Here is a 15,994-nt window from a genome sequence, read left to right as displayed (position 1 = left end):
ATTAGGTCGTAATGATTGTTAAATGGACTCTAAGTTAGGTCTGTTATGGAATTTGTTTACATTAGTCCACTAGAGAAGTATTAGCCTAAAGGCCGCCACTAACGTTCAGTTGTGCCTGGCTGCCTGCGCAGTTATGCCTCCACAGTTGGCCTGTGCTGGCGAATCTTCACCACTAACGGTAGCCTACAGTCTTTTTCCGCAGTCCTCCGTAGCAGCCAAGGCGTCAGCACACGGTGCTCTGGCTGTAATTGGCTTGCTGATATCATAAAAAACTTTTTATAAGTTTCAAGTAAGACGTCCAATGAAAGAATAGTTAAAAAAAAACTAATTCAATACTCCCATGTGAATAAGTTTAAATTTGGCCCCAAGGACTTTCATAATGTTTATTGAATATTTCATGAATGAAGGAAGAGTTCCATGGAAAGATTATTGCGTTAAGTTAGTAATTGCTTTTCATTTCAAAGTTGACATATATAGGCCTAATATTGTTTTCCTCTGTTTCATCAAAATACTTAATACTAATTTGTTTTCATTTTAAGAATGACTTTGTGTTACAACGAGTGAACATCAATAGTATACTACTATTTCTTTATTTCATTTGTTTGTTTATTTGTCTAATTTCATTTCAAAACTGGCTTACATGGGATGTGAAGCGATGGATAAACATGCATAGTCTAATATTTTGCTTTTTTCATCAGAATGTTGAATATTATTTTGTTCTCATTTTAAGAATGAATAGCATTGATGATGCATAATCTGAATAGACGCATTATAGGCATAAACCTTGTTTTACATTATTTAGCGGAGTTCGAACTGAGCGGCTGAAGCCGCTGAGCCAAAAAAAGTTGCCCCCACCACGTTAACGTTGAAATGCGCATGCGCAGCCGTTTGGCGGGAGGCTTATCGATTGAGATGGGCTATTTATTTTGCTCAGGCCGCCTGCGCAGGCGAGAAAAACTGTGCAGGTTGTTCACTTAACATTCAGGGTTGCCCGCACAGGCCGCTTGCACAGTGTGCATAACTGAAAGTTAGTGGCGGCCTTTAGCTTGGACTGGCTTTTGTTTTAGTAGTTTCTCAAATAACCCTGGAGAATGACAACTGGTCTCAGTTTCGTAAAAGGGCCCCATAGACTTTACGACAGGCGGATCAGGTTTCGGTCTAACCCCGGTATCCGCGTTGCCCATAGACGTTCCACGTTCGGATTCACTTCAGTTTGCCGAAACCTGGTAGAGTAAAGACGTGTCAGGTCCGCTCAGTGATGACGCCATAGAGTGCACTCTTGCAGCAGAAATTGGAATATCACAGCGAAAATGGAGAACCTGGTTTAAACTGTGGCTGAAGAGAAATGAACTATCTCACGATTGTTTATTAATGAATTGAAATTTTACCATGGTGACCGGTTTAATTACACAAGAATGGACGAGCAGACCGACATGGAATTACGTTATTATATATGGTCTCCGCTCTTATAGAAATAAAAAACACACTTGTACGAGACAGCCAATATCACTGTGCGAGAGGTTGCTGGACGCACTTCGCTTCCGCGTCACAAGTCGTTCCTTGGGGCATATAATCCCAGAGACATGTAAAGCAATTATGCAAGTTATGCCACACGACTTTACAAAGATAAAAAGTAACCATGTTGCATGCACAGCATCCTGCATACTCCAGTGGTATATAGCCTAGTATACAGCAGGTCTATGATCCGTTAAAGCAGAATAGGCCCTTAACCCTACGTTTCTGTAGCCAATTAAGAGTAGAAAGTTCGCCTTTTTTGTACACAAAATTTTAAATTTATACAATGAAAATTGAAATATTATTGGAAATATTATCATAAACTTTTATTTTATGTACGGAAAATAACAATTAATTTAAACAATAGTACTAATACATACATACATATATGTGTGTGTATGTTTGTATGTATGTAGGCCTATTAGTGCTATTGTTTAAATTACATTGTTTTTTTCCGTACATAAAATAAAAGTTTATGATAATACTTTCAATAATATTTCAATTTTCATTGTATAAATTTAAAATTTTAAAAATGTTGAACATTCTACTCTTACTTGGCTACAGAAACGTAGAGTTAAGGGCCTATTCTGCTTTAACGGATCATAGACCTACTGTATACTAGACTATATACCATTGGAGTATGCAGGATGCTGTGTATGCAGCATAGTTACTTTTTACCTTTGTAAACTCGTGTTGCATAACTTGAATAATTGCTTTACATGTCTCTGGGATTATATGCCCCAAGGAACGACTTGTGGCGCCAAAGCGAAGTGTGGCCAGCAACCTCTCGTACAGTGATACTGGTTGTCTCAAACAAATGTGTCTATTATTTCTATAAGAGAGGAGACCATATATATATAATAATTCCATGTCGGTTTGCTCGTCCATTCTCCGGTAATTAAACCAGTCACCTGGGTAAAGTTTCAATTCATTAAATAAAGCGTGAGATCATCCATTTCTCTTCTCCAAACACACACACACATACATACATACATACATACATACATACATACATACATACATACATACATACATACATACATATATATATATATATATATATATATATATATATATATATACATACACACACAACATTCTTCTCCTTGTAATTTTCAAACTAATTTATCATAAGCCTCATTTCGCTTTTCTACGACGTTCAATAAACTCCTCCAAGAACAAGTCTGCCGACGTAGCTGCCATGTTACCCTTTCAGCGCCTAGTTGAAACTAGTAAATCTGAGACCATGCCATAGACGTGGAGGCTTCCGGCCACCTGAACTAAAACGGAAGCCACGAACCTGGCAACGGCAGGTTGCGAGCTGGTCGGAGAGGCCGACGGACTCCGCCCACTTTTGGCCGGAGGAGAACACCATAGACAGTGAGGTTTACTTCCGGTTCAGACGACCGGATCCGGCGAACGTAACATTTATGGGGCCCTTTATACGCTACGACCATCGTAAATGCCAAGAAAGTGACCAATGCCAACGTCCAGCCAAAATTGGGCGGAGTCTGGGATCGGACGATCTAGACGTGAACCTGACGTCATGTGTGACGGTTTATATGAAGAGTAGTGGTAGTAGGCTGTCCTGGCTGTGGTACACTTCAGTAGCTTAGCAACTCCAGTTAACGACGTGTGGCTGTGTATTTTTGTAGTTTGGATTCACGTGACAAAGACTTGAGAGTTGATTGAATTATATAAATACCCATACATCGGGAAAGTTAAGTCCAAAGGCAACAATCACATTTAAAGTTGCTCACGAGATAGTGCTCTAAAAGCTATTTCAAGAAGGATCAATCAACCTCAAAAGATACAGTGACAACGGCATTACCAACATCAGGATAACATACCGCAAAGAACTGAAGTGTCTCGAACTTCAACGTATTCAGGAGCAGCCGTCGAGGGTATTTATACTTCCATAGTTTGGTACTACAATTTAATGCTTACCACGAGACCAGTAATTGGAAAGGCTTTGTTGTCCAAAAACATAGGTCTAGATGAGTTAGTGAGACATTATCCTTATTCTAAATTATACATTCTTTTGCAGTTTTTTGGAGTTACATTTTGATTTTAATGAACATAGTAACCCATGATCATATAAAGTCTAATAGGACTATAAAAAATTGGCATCATACGTGCGGTAGTTACAGTATATCGATCTACAACTTCAGTATAAGGGTGTGTGAGTGTGTTTGCGAGAGGGTAGTTCAGTGGTAAGAAAATAATTATTTCCTCCTGTTAAATAGAAATGGAATATAATATAAAATTTAGGCCAAAGACCCAGCGCTGGTGCTTATGAGGTTATTCAGCGCTGAAGGGGAAATAGAGGATAAAAAAGTTTTAAGGTGTAACAGGAGCAAAAACTCGCAGTTGCACTGCAAAACAGTTTAGGAGAGGATGGAAAGTAAGACGCAAGAGGATATGAACGGAGGTACAGTAGAAGGGAAGGAAAGGGGTCGCAGCTGTGGGCCTAAGGTATGCAGCAAAGAACCTTAAACAATGCCTATACCGTAACTGCAGTTTTCTTTAGGCATCATGTTATATATATACATGCATATATATATATATATATATATATATATATATGCATATATATATATATATATATATATATATATATATATATATATATATATGTATATATATTTCTACATACTGTATGTGTGGGTGCAAATTATATATATATATATATATATATATATATATATATATATATATATATATATATTTATTTAGTTTATTTATTTATTTAGTATATATATTATATATAAACATACATACATACATACATACATCGCCACCATGAATCACATGTGAGGTGATACACCTACTTCTCGTAGTTTTGTGTCAGGACTAAGTCTTCTAGATCCGGGTTTACCTACTGCGCCCATGAGAAAAGATGTTCTGTCTGCACTTAATGAAGTCAGCGCTGAGAATGAGAATCGTCAGGGTACCTCCCTTGTGAAGTCATTGTTATTGCGAATTTGCATAAAATGCAGTTTTCCTAGTACTTTACGTAATGATTTGAATGTATGTATGCTATCGTTGCTGTGGTTTAAATTTTAGCGAGCTATTTTCCCGAACTAAAAAATGTCTCTGTTCCCTAATGGTCCCCCCCTCCGTTTATTGTTAGACGCACTGAGTGATTGTGGTTAAAAAAATAAGTGATTCTTAGTAGTAATCGTGGGAAAAAAGTCCAAACTGCAAAGTAAACAATAGAGTAAGATCCGTTACATGCCGAATTCCCGAATACAAGAATTGACATTTTTATTTTTGTCATCCAGGCCTAGCCTTTGACAGTTTGGTCTATGGTTTCCTTCATGGCTAACTTCTCTCCTTTCTTTTCCTTTATTTTCTATTTTTTCATGCTAGAATTAGAAACGGACATCGGTCTTCGAGAGAGAGAGAGAGAGAGAGAGAGAGAGTAAATTGATGGACTGACATGGGATTTTACAGTAAAAAATTACAAATTGTAAAATGCTGTACAAGTAGGTACTCTTTTTCCGCTTTTCTGTATTACTGAAAAATAATATAGGGGCTTGAATTTAAACGATTTCTCCCACCCCTTAATGACCGACAATTTTATTTATTACCATTTCATACGTCCTCAAATTTAGACGCAATGAATAGAGTAAATTGTAATCATCGCTCCATTTCAAAATCATAATGGCCATCATGATGGCGGGACTCGGAGTCTTTGTTATTGTGGCGGGTTTTGTTTCTGCAAAAATTGCTCTTGTGAGTGTTTTTTATGCTTTTTGCTGTTTTTTTTTTTTCTCTAAGTTAATATGGTTGCTGGCAGCATTGTTATTATTATTGTTGGTGGAGCTGTTCTCGGTTTGTTGGTCGAGCCAAGAGGTTCGCACCACGCCTTGTATACCCGTCCACCACTACCACAATGACAAGACCCTGAGGGAGGGGGTCGTGCTGGCATAAGGCCAGCGTAATATGAACCAACCACTACCATCAACCTCGACTGGTATTATGTAGTTCCTCATTGGATGGGTCGATATTGTACTCGGCTAGCACTCTCCTAGACCCGCGTTCGATTTCCCGGCCGGCCAATGAAGAATGAGAGGAATTTATTTCTGGTGATAGAAATTCATTTTCGGTATAATGTGGTTCGGATTCCACAATAAGCTGCAGGTCCCATTGCTAGGTATCCAATTGGTTCTTAGCCACGTAAAATAAGTCTAATCCTTCGGGCCAACCCTAGGAGAGCTGTTAATCAGCTCAGTGGTCTGGTTAAACTAAGGTATACTTAACTTTCGGCTGGTATTATGAACAAAAACAGTTTTGACGTCCCAGATTAATGCATATGTTCCAGTAATGTGTTTGCTTTGCTGAAAACGTTTCGGTTTGGTCAAGCTTCTTTTTGATCTCATTGGTGGAATTCCCATTTATTGGTTCGGCGCGCGGTCGAGTTGCGAGAGAAACCGGCTTGATAGTAATTGAGATAGAAAGATCCGCTTTGATCTGAAATGAATCCACTTATCGAGGGTCCAGCTTATGGAGAGAAATTAGTCTAAAAACTTCTAGTCCGGGAATGGGAAAGTAAATCGCCCCCTGCAATCACGTCGGAGTTATTCCGCCGAATACTGCACTCGCTTTGATAGCGGGGAGTCGGTTCCAACTTAATATGAGCATTTCAATATTTATTCGTTTGTCTGTTCGTTCGTCTGCATTTATTTGAGACTTTCATTCTTGTTTTAATATCCTGCATTTCTCTTCCTTTGATTTGTTGATGTGGAGCCTGTTTAGCTTGATTGCTCGTTTGACTTCCCCCTAATTAGTAAGTGATAATAATCATATAAATATAATTGGTCTTTATTAATGCTTAGTACAAAAATCAACAACGAAATTATAAAAATTAACACTAAAATGCACGAGCTTTAGAAATTTCGGCGCCAACATACGAGACTTTGACAGCTTTCATATATATATATATATATATATATATATATATATATATATATATATATATATATATATATATATATATATATATATATATATATATATAAGATGTGGCAGACTTAATGTGGATATGTTCTAGACAGAGAGAGAGACTGACTGACAGCTTTCATATACAGTATATATATATATATATATATATATATATATATATATATATATATATATATATATATATATATATATATATATATATATATATATATATATATACGATGTGGCAGACTTAATGTAGATATGTCCTGGAGACGGACTTAATGTACTGTAGATATGTCCTGAACATGGACAGAGAGAGAGAGAGAGAGAGAGAGAGAGAGGTCTGAAGGCTTTAGAAGTTATAATGAAAACCCAAAGACGAACCGAGAATATGACGTCACCAGGAATAAAAAGTGATTGAAAATTGTGAGACTCCGTGATCTCTTGAGCGAGCTTGAGCTCCAGATGCCATTGTGCTGAAGTAACTTTTTCAGTGTTTAGGTTAGTTTGAAAAAGTCGTTAATCCAAAGCAGTGTTGATTTAGACCTATTCTTCAGGTTCACTTTTTTACTTTAATTATGTAAGGAAATTCTCATTATTTATACTACTTGTGAAGTGGCGAGCGTTTTGAATAAAAAATTAGTAACAGGTGCTTGACAGTCAGTCAACCAATGGCATAATAATAAAATTCATTGTGCCTGAATGCGAATCAGCATATATTCGTGTGCAACTGACTTGCAAGGTGCCATTCAGTTGTCTATATATAAGTGAAAATATGAAGGTAAGTGAATAGCAACAAAATATTAGACTAACTTTTTCTGGTTGTTCATTTTTCCCCTGTTGAGCAACGACAATCTAGGGATAATGTCCACTAACTACTATTGCCGTCATTTTTGACGGCATATGCTACCCTAATTTTCACGTAACATACACCGGGTAGATCAGTACAACCTACGTTTTTAATTGCTCTTCTCCTTTTTCCTTCTCATCCATTCTCTTGGTCTTTCCCTATTTCCTATTCTCAACTTCTTCATCTTTACGGTAAGATCAGTACAACTTACGTTTTTAATTGCTCTTCTCCTTTTTCCTTCTCATCCATTCTCTTGGTCTCTCCCTATTTCCTGTTCTCAACTTCTTCATCTTTATCTTTTCCCAGTTTCCATCTTTAATCTAAGAATAAATCCTTATGACGAACTTTGTGGAAATCTAGAAATGTGAAGATTTTGAAAAGTGGAGATTGGAAATATAATTTACAACAAAATAATAACAAGGCAATATATTACTAACATCATTCAGTACCTTTAGCCAGGAAGAAAGAGAGAGAGAGGGAAGTGGTTAATACAGCTAATGAACTCTGTATTAGTAGGCATCCAATCCCGTACCATATCAATAGAGATGATTAGGGACCTGCTGAGCTTTAGGCCTATTCGGTGAAATACCTAATTTCCTGTAGGCCGCCGTACCATTTCCATAGATGTAAAATAAACAGCAGGGAATTAGCTTTGCTTGTTCCTTCTGCTTCAACAAGAGACATCACACACTTATACACACACACATGGGTAGGCCTACTCGTGATATAGTGTGGCTAGGACATTCACCTCACCAGCGAAAGGTTTTGGGTTCAATTTCCTGCACAGTCGGAACTCTTTACGGTAATTTCGTTAAATCCAGCTGTGACTCTATTGACCACAGCAGAGAATTAAGGACCTACTAGTTAGGCTACATGAATTTTGTGGGCAGCAAACAGAGAAGAGAATGCAATGGGACTATTAAACCTTACCCCGTAAGGCTTGTTGAGAACTGGAAGGTTAACACATTCTGATGCCACCCCCCCTAAAACTCTCTCTCTCTCTCTCTCTCTCTCTCTCTCTCTCTCTCTCTCTCTCTCTCTCTCTCTCTCTCTCTCTATATATATATATATATATATATATATATATATATATATATATGTATATATACGTATATAGCCTATCTCTCTCTCTCTCTCTCTCTCTCTGTATATATATATATATATATATATATATATATATATATATATATATATGTATATGTATATATATATATATATATATATATATATATATATATATATATATATATATAAATTTCTGACTCACGTCGGGATCGAACCCAGGTCTCTCAGGTGGAAAGCAAGGGCGTTATCCACTGGGCCATACAAGTCTAAAAGAAGTTGGAACCTGAGAGCAACTGCACCCAAGGAATTACCTGGGCAAGCTAACTGCTTGCATACCAGCGAGTTTTCCCCAACTTCCCGACTCAGCAATGACCCAGTAGACAACATTTCATTCGAATTATCCCTTCTGAGTGAATAAGATAGAAATCATCAACACACAATCACGTGTGGAACAGAAATAAATTTCTGACTCACGTCGGGATCGAACCCAGGTCTCTCAGGTGGAAAGCAAGGGCGTTATCCACTGGGCCATACAAGTCTAAAAGAAGTTGGAACCTGAGAGCAACTGCACCCAAGGAATTACCTGGGCAAGCTAACTGCTTGCATACCAGCGAGTTTTCCCCAACTTCCCGACTCAGCAATGACCCAGTAGACAACATTTCATTCGAATTATCCCTTCTGAGTGAATAAGATAGAAATCATCAACACACAATCACGTGTGGAACAGAAATAAATTTCTGACTCACGTCGGGATCGAACCCAGGTCTCTCAGGTGGAAAGCAAGGGCGTTATCCACTGGGCCATACAAGTCTAAAAGAAGTTGGAACCTGAGAGCAACTGCACCCAAGGAATTACCTGGGCAAGCTAACTGCTTGCATACCAGCGAGTTTTCCCCAACTTCCCGATTCAGCAATGACCCAGTAGACAACATTTCATTCGAATTATCCCTTCTGAGTGAATAAGATAGAAATCATCAACACACAATCACGTGTGGAACAGAAATAAATTTCTGACTCACGTCGGGATCGAACCCAGGTCTCTCAGGTGGAAAGCAAGGGCGTTATCCACTGGGCCATACAAGTCTAAAAAAGTTGGAACCTGAGAGCAACTGCACCCAAGGAATTACCTGGGCAAGCTAACTGCTTGCATACCAGCGAGTTTTCCCCAACTTCCCGACTCAGCAATGACCCAGTAGACAACATTTCATTCGAATTATCCCTTCTGAGTGAATAAGATAGAAATCATCAACACACAATCACGTGTGGAACAGAAATAAATTTCTGACTCACGTCGGGATCGAACCCAGGTCTCTCAGGTGGAAAGCAAGGGCGTTATCCACTGGGCCATACAAGTCTAAAAGAAGTTGGAACCTGAGAGCAACTGCACCCAAGGAATTACCTGGGCAAGCTAACTGCTTGCATACCTTATTCACTCAGAAGGGATAATTCGAATGAAATGTTGTCTACTGGGTCATTGCTGAGTCGGGAAGTTGGGGAAAACTCGCTGGTATGCAAGCAGTTAGCTTGCCCAGGTAATTCCTTGGGTGCAGTTGCTCTCAGGTTCCAACTTCTTTTAGACTTGTATGGCCCAGTGGATAACGCCCTTGCTTTCCACCTGAGAGACCTGGGTTCGATCCCGACGTGAGTCAGAAATTTATTTCTGTTCCACACGTGATTGTGTGTTGATGATTTCTATCTTATTCACTCAGAAGGGATAATTCGAATGAAATGTTGTCTACTGGGTCATTGCTGAGTCGGGAAGTTGGGGAAAACTCGCTGGTATGCAAGCAGTTAGCTTGCCCAGGTAATTCCTTGGGTGCAGTTGCTCTCAGGTTCCAACTTCTTTTAGACTTGTATGGCCCAGTGGATAACGCCCTTGCTTTCCACCTGAGAGACCTGGGTTCGATCCCGACGTGAGTCAGAAATTTATTTCTGTTCCACACGTGATTGTGTGTTGATGATTTCTATATATATATATATATATATATATATATATATATATATATATATATATAGCCTATACATATTCATATATATATGTGCGTGTGTGCGCGTATGTATGTTTGTGTGCGTGCATTCCTTATGTTAACGAATCTAATGGCTCATAATTGTTCTAGTTCTGTTTAAAGGTACGTCTGAAACAAAGTTTAAACATGGCTGACGGTTGTGAGAGAATATGCTTCGTTAATTAATATTAAACGTTTAGCAATTAACCATTACTTTCAACCTTCAGCAGCTTATTCATTTTTATTTTCGTCTCTGAATAAACGTCGCTACCAGACGAGCGTTTTTTGTGTTTTTGTCTTTGCTTGTTCATATTACCTGTTTTGCATAATAAGCAGTAGCCTGAAATTGTAAGCTCTTGCGCATGAGAGAGAGAGAGAGAGAGAGAGAGAGAGAGAGAGAGAGAGAGAGAGAGAGAGAGAGAGAGAGAGAGAAGGGAATGAATACTTGGAATGACATAACCAGATTTGAAAGTACTTAAAATTTTGCTTATGAATATAGTAATAATAATAATGATAATAATGATGATGATGACAGTAATGATAGTAATAATAATACATGGTCGTGTCTGAAAACATCATTTATGAAATTACTCTGATTCAGGAATTCTTCCAAATCATCTAGAAATTCATGGAAACTCAAAATGGAATTTTCCCCTAAAAACCCGCTTAACTATTTAATCTAAATAAACTAATTCCTGAATATCAATTAAATGACTTTTTATTACGCCCGTAAAATGAAACTTCAAATAAATATTTGTATTTTAATTTTTGAAAAGTAGTCTTTTAATTCTAGTGAATACAGTCAAGTTTATTCTGTGAACTAGACTCATGGGTGTTCCATTGTATACCCTGCAAAGAAAGTAACTTTTTGACTTGGAGGATGACGAAATGATAAACATGGTTTGTTTTATAATATTTGAAGGAAAAATTTGCTTAATACACTCTTCGATAAAGTATTCATTATGAAGCTGGATGCAATCAGTTTGAATTAGGAAGGGTAAGACTTACAGGTACTGTGAAAATATATTTTCCGTGATTTTCGAGAGAGAGAGAGAGAGAGAGAGAGAGAGAGAGAGAGAGAGAGAGAGAGAGATAGAGAGAGAGGGAGAGAGGATCCATAATTTCAGACGAGCATTAAACAAATCCATCACTTTTTCTCCAATGCTCAAGAGCATTCTTGATTCCGGAGACGTCACTCTTAGGACTTCCATTGTTTACATAATCCTTTGAAAGACAAAAATTAATCTTACTTTCAGGGAATAGACAGAGAGAGAGAGAGAGAAAAGAGTTTGAGAGTTGTACTGGCATGCAGTGTAACTTAAAACTCGAGTAAAATTTGAGGTTCGTTGACCTCTGTAACTTCATTACTGAGGATGTTACTTTCAGCGAGTGACATGGAGGACGAAAGCGGAATGCGTGGACCCACATAAAAAAAAAAGGAAAATGTGATCCTGAGAAAATGTGTCAAGGGAAAATGGAAAAAGTGTGATTTCTGAACAAAAGTTTTCAGAGATAGGTAAAAAAAATTATTGGAGGAAACAATGAAATAAAATATTCCCGGTGAATGATTTCAGGGGCGCGTAGGAAATGTGATTCTGGGGGAGGATGCTCAGAAAAAGATACAAAAAGTGTTTTGTTTGTGAAGGTTTTAGGAAAAAATGTGAAAAAACGAGTTCTGGAAGGTTTTCAGGAAAAACTATAAAAATTGAACTCCTGGTGAAGGTTTTCATGAAAAAACTGGAGTAATGTGAGTATGAATGAGTAATTTTAGGGAAATATATAATGACCAAATGTACCCCAGAGAATGTTTTCCTAGTGAAAATGAAAAAGTAGTAGATTGACTGGTAAGAATAAGATGTGACTGAATGAGGGTTTTAAGGGAAATGATGTGAAAATGGGTCTCTGGGAAGAGGTTTCGAGGTAAATTATGGAAAAATGTGCGGATCCAAGTGGACAACAGGAAAAAAGGTAAATCTGGAAGCTGGGTTCCCCTGGAAAGATCGAAAATGTGACCACTTGAAAGACTCATCCACACGGGTAGTGCCGTCAGAGAACCTCGCTAATCATTACTCAAGTTCTTTGCATCGTCTTTTCGGCCCTTAGCTGCAACCCCTGCAATCCCTTTTTGCTGTGCCTCCGTTTATATTCTCTTTCTTCCATCTTGCTGTCCACCCTCTCCTAACAATGGTTTCATAGTACAACTGCGAGGCTTTCCTCCTGTTACTTCTTTAAAACCTTTTTACTGTCAGTTTCCCTTTCAGCGCTGAATGACTTCATGGTTCCCAGCGCTTGTCCTTTGGCCTAAACTTTATATTCCATTCCATACCTTTTGGAGGTTTCAAGAAAAGATTCGGAAAAAAAGGAAATGATTAAAGGATAATTGATGAATTTCAGAAGACAAAATGCAGATGGAGATCAAATTGAAGAGTCCATATTTGTTTCGTTCATAAAATTGTGCTTGTCTGGGCTGATACCGCAAATAGTATAGTATTTTGTGTTATAGTTTGTCACATATTAAAAATTGCATCCTTTCATCTGGATCATAATAGTTAGTTTCATCCTGGAAGGTGTTTGATACAGGTTGTTTGAATTGTCATTTTCTATAAATTATAATAACCTTTTACGTTAACGTATTAAACCATCTTTGGACATCTACTCATTCTACTCAAGTATTTTACGAGCTAAGATCAGTGCATTATGCTACTGCCAAGAAAATCTCTTCATAAATAATAATAATAATAATAATAATAATAATAATAATAATAATAATAATAATAATAATAATAATAATAATATTCACGATTCGATTCTAGTAGCTGATTCACATTCTCATTATCTAACATTTTTTTTTTTTATGTTTCTGAAATACCTTGACACGTCCTCGGTTTGATAGTTGATTCCCTCGCTAATGACGTTTTTGGTTCTGTGAGTTTGTGTGTTAGTGGCGTCGATAACCTTGTGAAATGACAACAGATTACTCCATTAAATCTGTCAATCAAATTTCGCTCTCCATCTCTCTATTTTTCTCGAGGGGAGTTGTACCAGGAATCACCGACAGAAATTCTCTTTCACTGCTTTCCTTTGGGGAAATCTAATTTAGATTCACTATCCGAAATCTCTCTCTCTCTCTCTCTCTCTCTCTCTCTCTCTCTCTCTCTCTTTTGCTAGGGAAGATCCCACTGGACTTCACTGTCTGGAACACTTTCATATAAACCGACTGCGATTCAGTAACAAATTCTTAAGCAGCCTAGAGCAAAATGAAATATTGTTCGAATTGCTTTCTCTCATTAGTGAGAGAAAGCAATTCGAATTCTGTTAACGAAAGCAGTGAGTTAGTACCTGATAGTCAGTCGAAAGAGGTGGGTTGCAAACATGGGGAGAAGAAAAAGGCACTAACGATCATATCCCAAATTACTGGCTGAGAAACTGAAAGGTAATACGTTATGGAACCTCCCCGTCTCAGGGTCAAAGAGAAATAGTTAAAACAAGTGGCTTTAGCATTTGAAGTCTGTCTCTGTTATGCTTCTTTTCTTTATGTTTTGGTATGTGAGTACCGTGGCTTTGAAATAGCTGCCTATGGACATTACTAATATACTGTGTATGCATATACTGTATATATATATATATATATATATATATATATATATATATATATATATATATATATATATATATATATAAACATAAAGAAAAGAAGCATAACAGAGACAGACTTCAAATGCAAAAGCCACTTGTTTTAACTATTTCGCTTTGACCCTGAGACGGGGTGGTTCCATAATGTATAACTTTTCAGTTTCTCAGCCAGTAATTTGGGATATGATCGTTAGTGCCTTTTTCTTCTCCCCATGTTTGCAACCCACCTCGTTCGACTGATTATCAGGTACATAACTCACTGCCTACGTTAACAGAATTCGAATTGCTTTCTCTCACTAAAGAAAAGAGTGTTATGACTACCTGCCCATAAATACACACATACACGCGCGCGCGCTTGTATGTGTGTATGTCAACGAGTGTGTATATATACATCGTGTAAGTATATAAATGTGAATTTAAATAATAATTATAGCTGCAGAATTTTTGTTCATATACTCGCGTCTCAGTTCATCATAAAATCCTGCCAGAAGATATTTTTTTTCAGTAAGTCAGACGTCGATGCATGAAATCGCAGTTATTCCGACTAAGCGCTATTTTTTTTTAATTTTTCTTTGAACACTATTTTTCCTATGGCCTTATAAGTCACCTTGTTTCTACCAGTATTAGATATATTTTCTGATAAGGTTTTGTCTCTCTCTCTCTCTCTCTCTCTCTCTCTCTCTCTCTCTCTCTCTCTCTCTCTCAACTGCTGGTTATACAGAAGTCCAAATTGGCACCCATCCGATTATGATAAGATATTGTGGGGGCTGTTTCAAGGTCATTGCCCCCAGTGTTATTGGCTGGCTCCCTGCCATTGCACATATGACTTCTTAGGTCCCACTCAATTTGGGGTTGAGGACCACTCGTCGTGCTAAAACTCTTCTCACTCGAGTTTTGATTACGGCTCTCGTCAGGTCGACCTTGATGTAAGATGACCTCCCGACTCATATTGAAGGTTCCGTAACCATGACAAGAGCCAAAGAGTAGTTGTTAGGAAGGGCTTTGAAGTACTTTTTTTTTTCTTTTACCTTTCCTTGATTATGACGTCTCTAGGAAGAAAAAGATGTAAGTCAGAAGAGAATTGCGAGCAGAAGTATTACTGGTTTCTCTTTCTCTCTCCATCTCCCTCTTTTGCAGTTAACTTGTTTTTTTTTTTATTCTCTGGCCGGCGGTGCTCTGAAGTTTACGCCGTTGCTCTTTAAAGGTTATTAGTGTAATTTGTCCTCCCGAGTACGAAGAAAATTCAGAATATTTAGGTAACAGTGGATAACAAGACCTTGAAGTATATGAGGTGCGTTTATATTAAAACGAGAGAGCGCACTTTTGTAACTTTGGACATGCAAAAAAAAGAAAAAAAAAGTTACAACTACCACATAAGATATACATACTGCGTAAATACTAAACACTTATGCATGTATATGTCCATTAACACAAAAATGCTCGCTTTTAATTTTGGCGTTCTCTCTTCCAGGCATCAAATCTGCGTCAAGTTCGGTGACAAGCTGGTGCGAGCGGCAATGGTTCATAGTGAGGCCTAAGATTTAAGGGAGCATGTAAGTATTCACGTTGCCGTAAGATACATGCCTTTGGGCACATACGCATGTATCCTATCTCGCAGAGATGTACAGTATAATAAGGTAATATAATCAGCTTACAATTACCACTGCAAATATTCTGAGGTTTCTTGGTCTTTTTTTCGCTCTAATAACTTTTGGAGGCCAAAGTCGTAAACTTCACATTAAATAAATAAAAAATTGTAAAGTAGGGAGAGAGGGAGAGAGTTCGTGCGTTTGTTCGTTAATTTTCCTCACTGAAAACTACTGTAATTTAATGGGAAAATAATTTTAACCAGTTGTACTTACGTTCAAGACGAGGAAGAAGAAATCGATGGTGAACATGAGTGCCACAACTGGATTCATATTCATCTGAAAAGAAAATGGTTTTCATAATTAAAAACTGTCTTATTTACTGTTGCA

The 15,994-nt window shown here is 37.6% G+C and overlaps 2 protein-coding genes across 9 annotated transcripts in view; one reads left to right on the top strand and one right to left on the bottom strand.

The window, feature by feature from the left end:
• The window catches only part of LOC136844489 (uncharacterized), a 190,819-nt gene that overhangs the window by 41,050 nt on the left and 133,775 nt on the right, over nucleotides 1-15,994 (bottom strand). For both annotated transcript variants that reach the window (XM_067113775.1, XM_067113776.1), the window contains exon 5: nucleotides 15,881-15,943. In XM_067113775.1, the coding sequence (XP_066969876.1) occupies nucleotides 15,881-15,943 (63 nt within the window). The remainder of the gene's footprint in view (nucleotides 1-15,880; nucleotides 15,944-15,994) is intronic.
• The window catches only part of Alg-2 (Apoptosis-linked gene-2), a 279,592-nt gene continuing 264,521 nt past the window's right edge, over nucleotides 924-15,994 (top strand). For 3 of the 7 annotated variants that reach the window (XM_067113782.1, XM_067113792.1, XM_067113780.1), the window contains exons 1-2: nucleotides 3,044-3,419; nucleotides 15,490-15,571. The gene's annotated coding sequence lies outside the window, so the exon portion shown is untranslated. Of the gene's footprint in view, nucleotides 1,028-3,042; nucleotides 3,420-15,489; nucleotides 15,572-15,994 lie in introns of those variants that run through there. The other 4 variants (XM_067113781.1, XM_067113783.1, XM_067113779.1 and 1 more) reach the window with 4 other exon arrangements.

Source organism: Macrobrachium rosenbergii, chromosome 12, assembly GCF_040412425.1.
Source record: "Macrobrachium rosenbergii isolate ZJJX-2024 chromosome 12, ASM4041242v1, whole genome shotgun sequence".
NCBI classification, from domain to species: Eukaryota; Metazoa; Arthropoda; class Malacostraca; order Decapoda; family Palaemonidae; genus Macrobrachium; species Macrobrachium rosenbergii.
The sequence above is the reverse complement of the archived record's forward strand: the minus strand, read 5'-3'. Positions and strand labels throughout refer to the sequence as shown.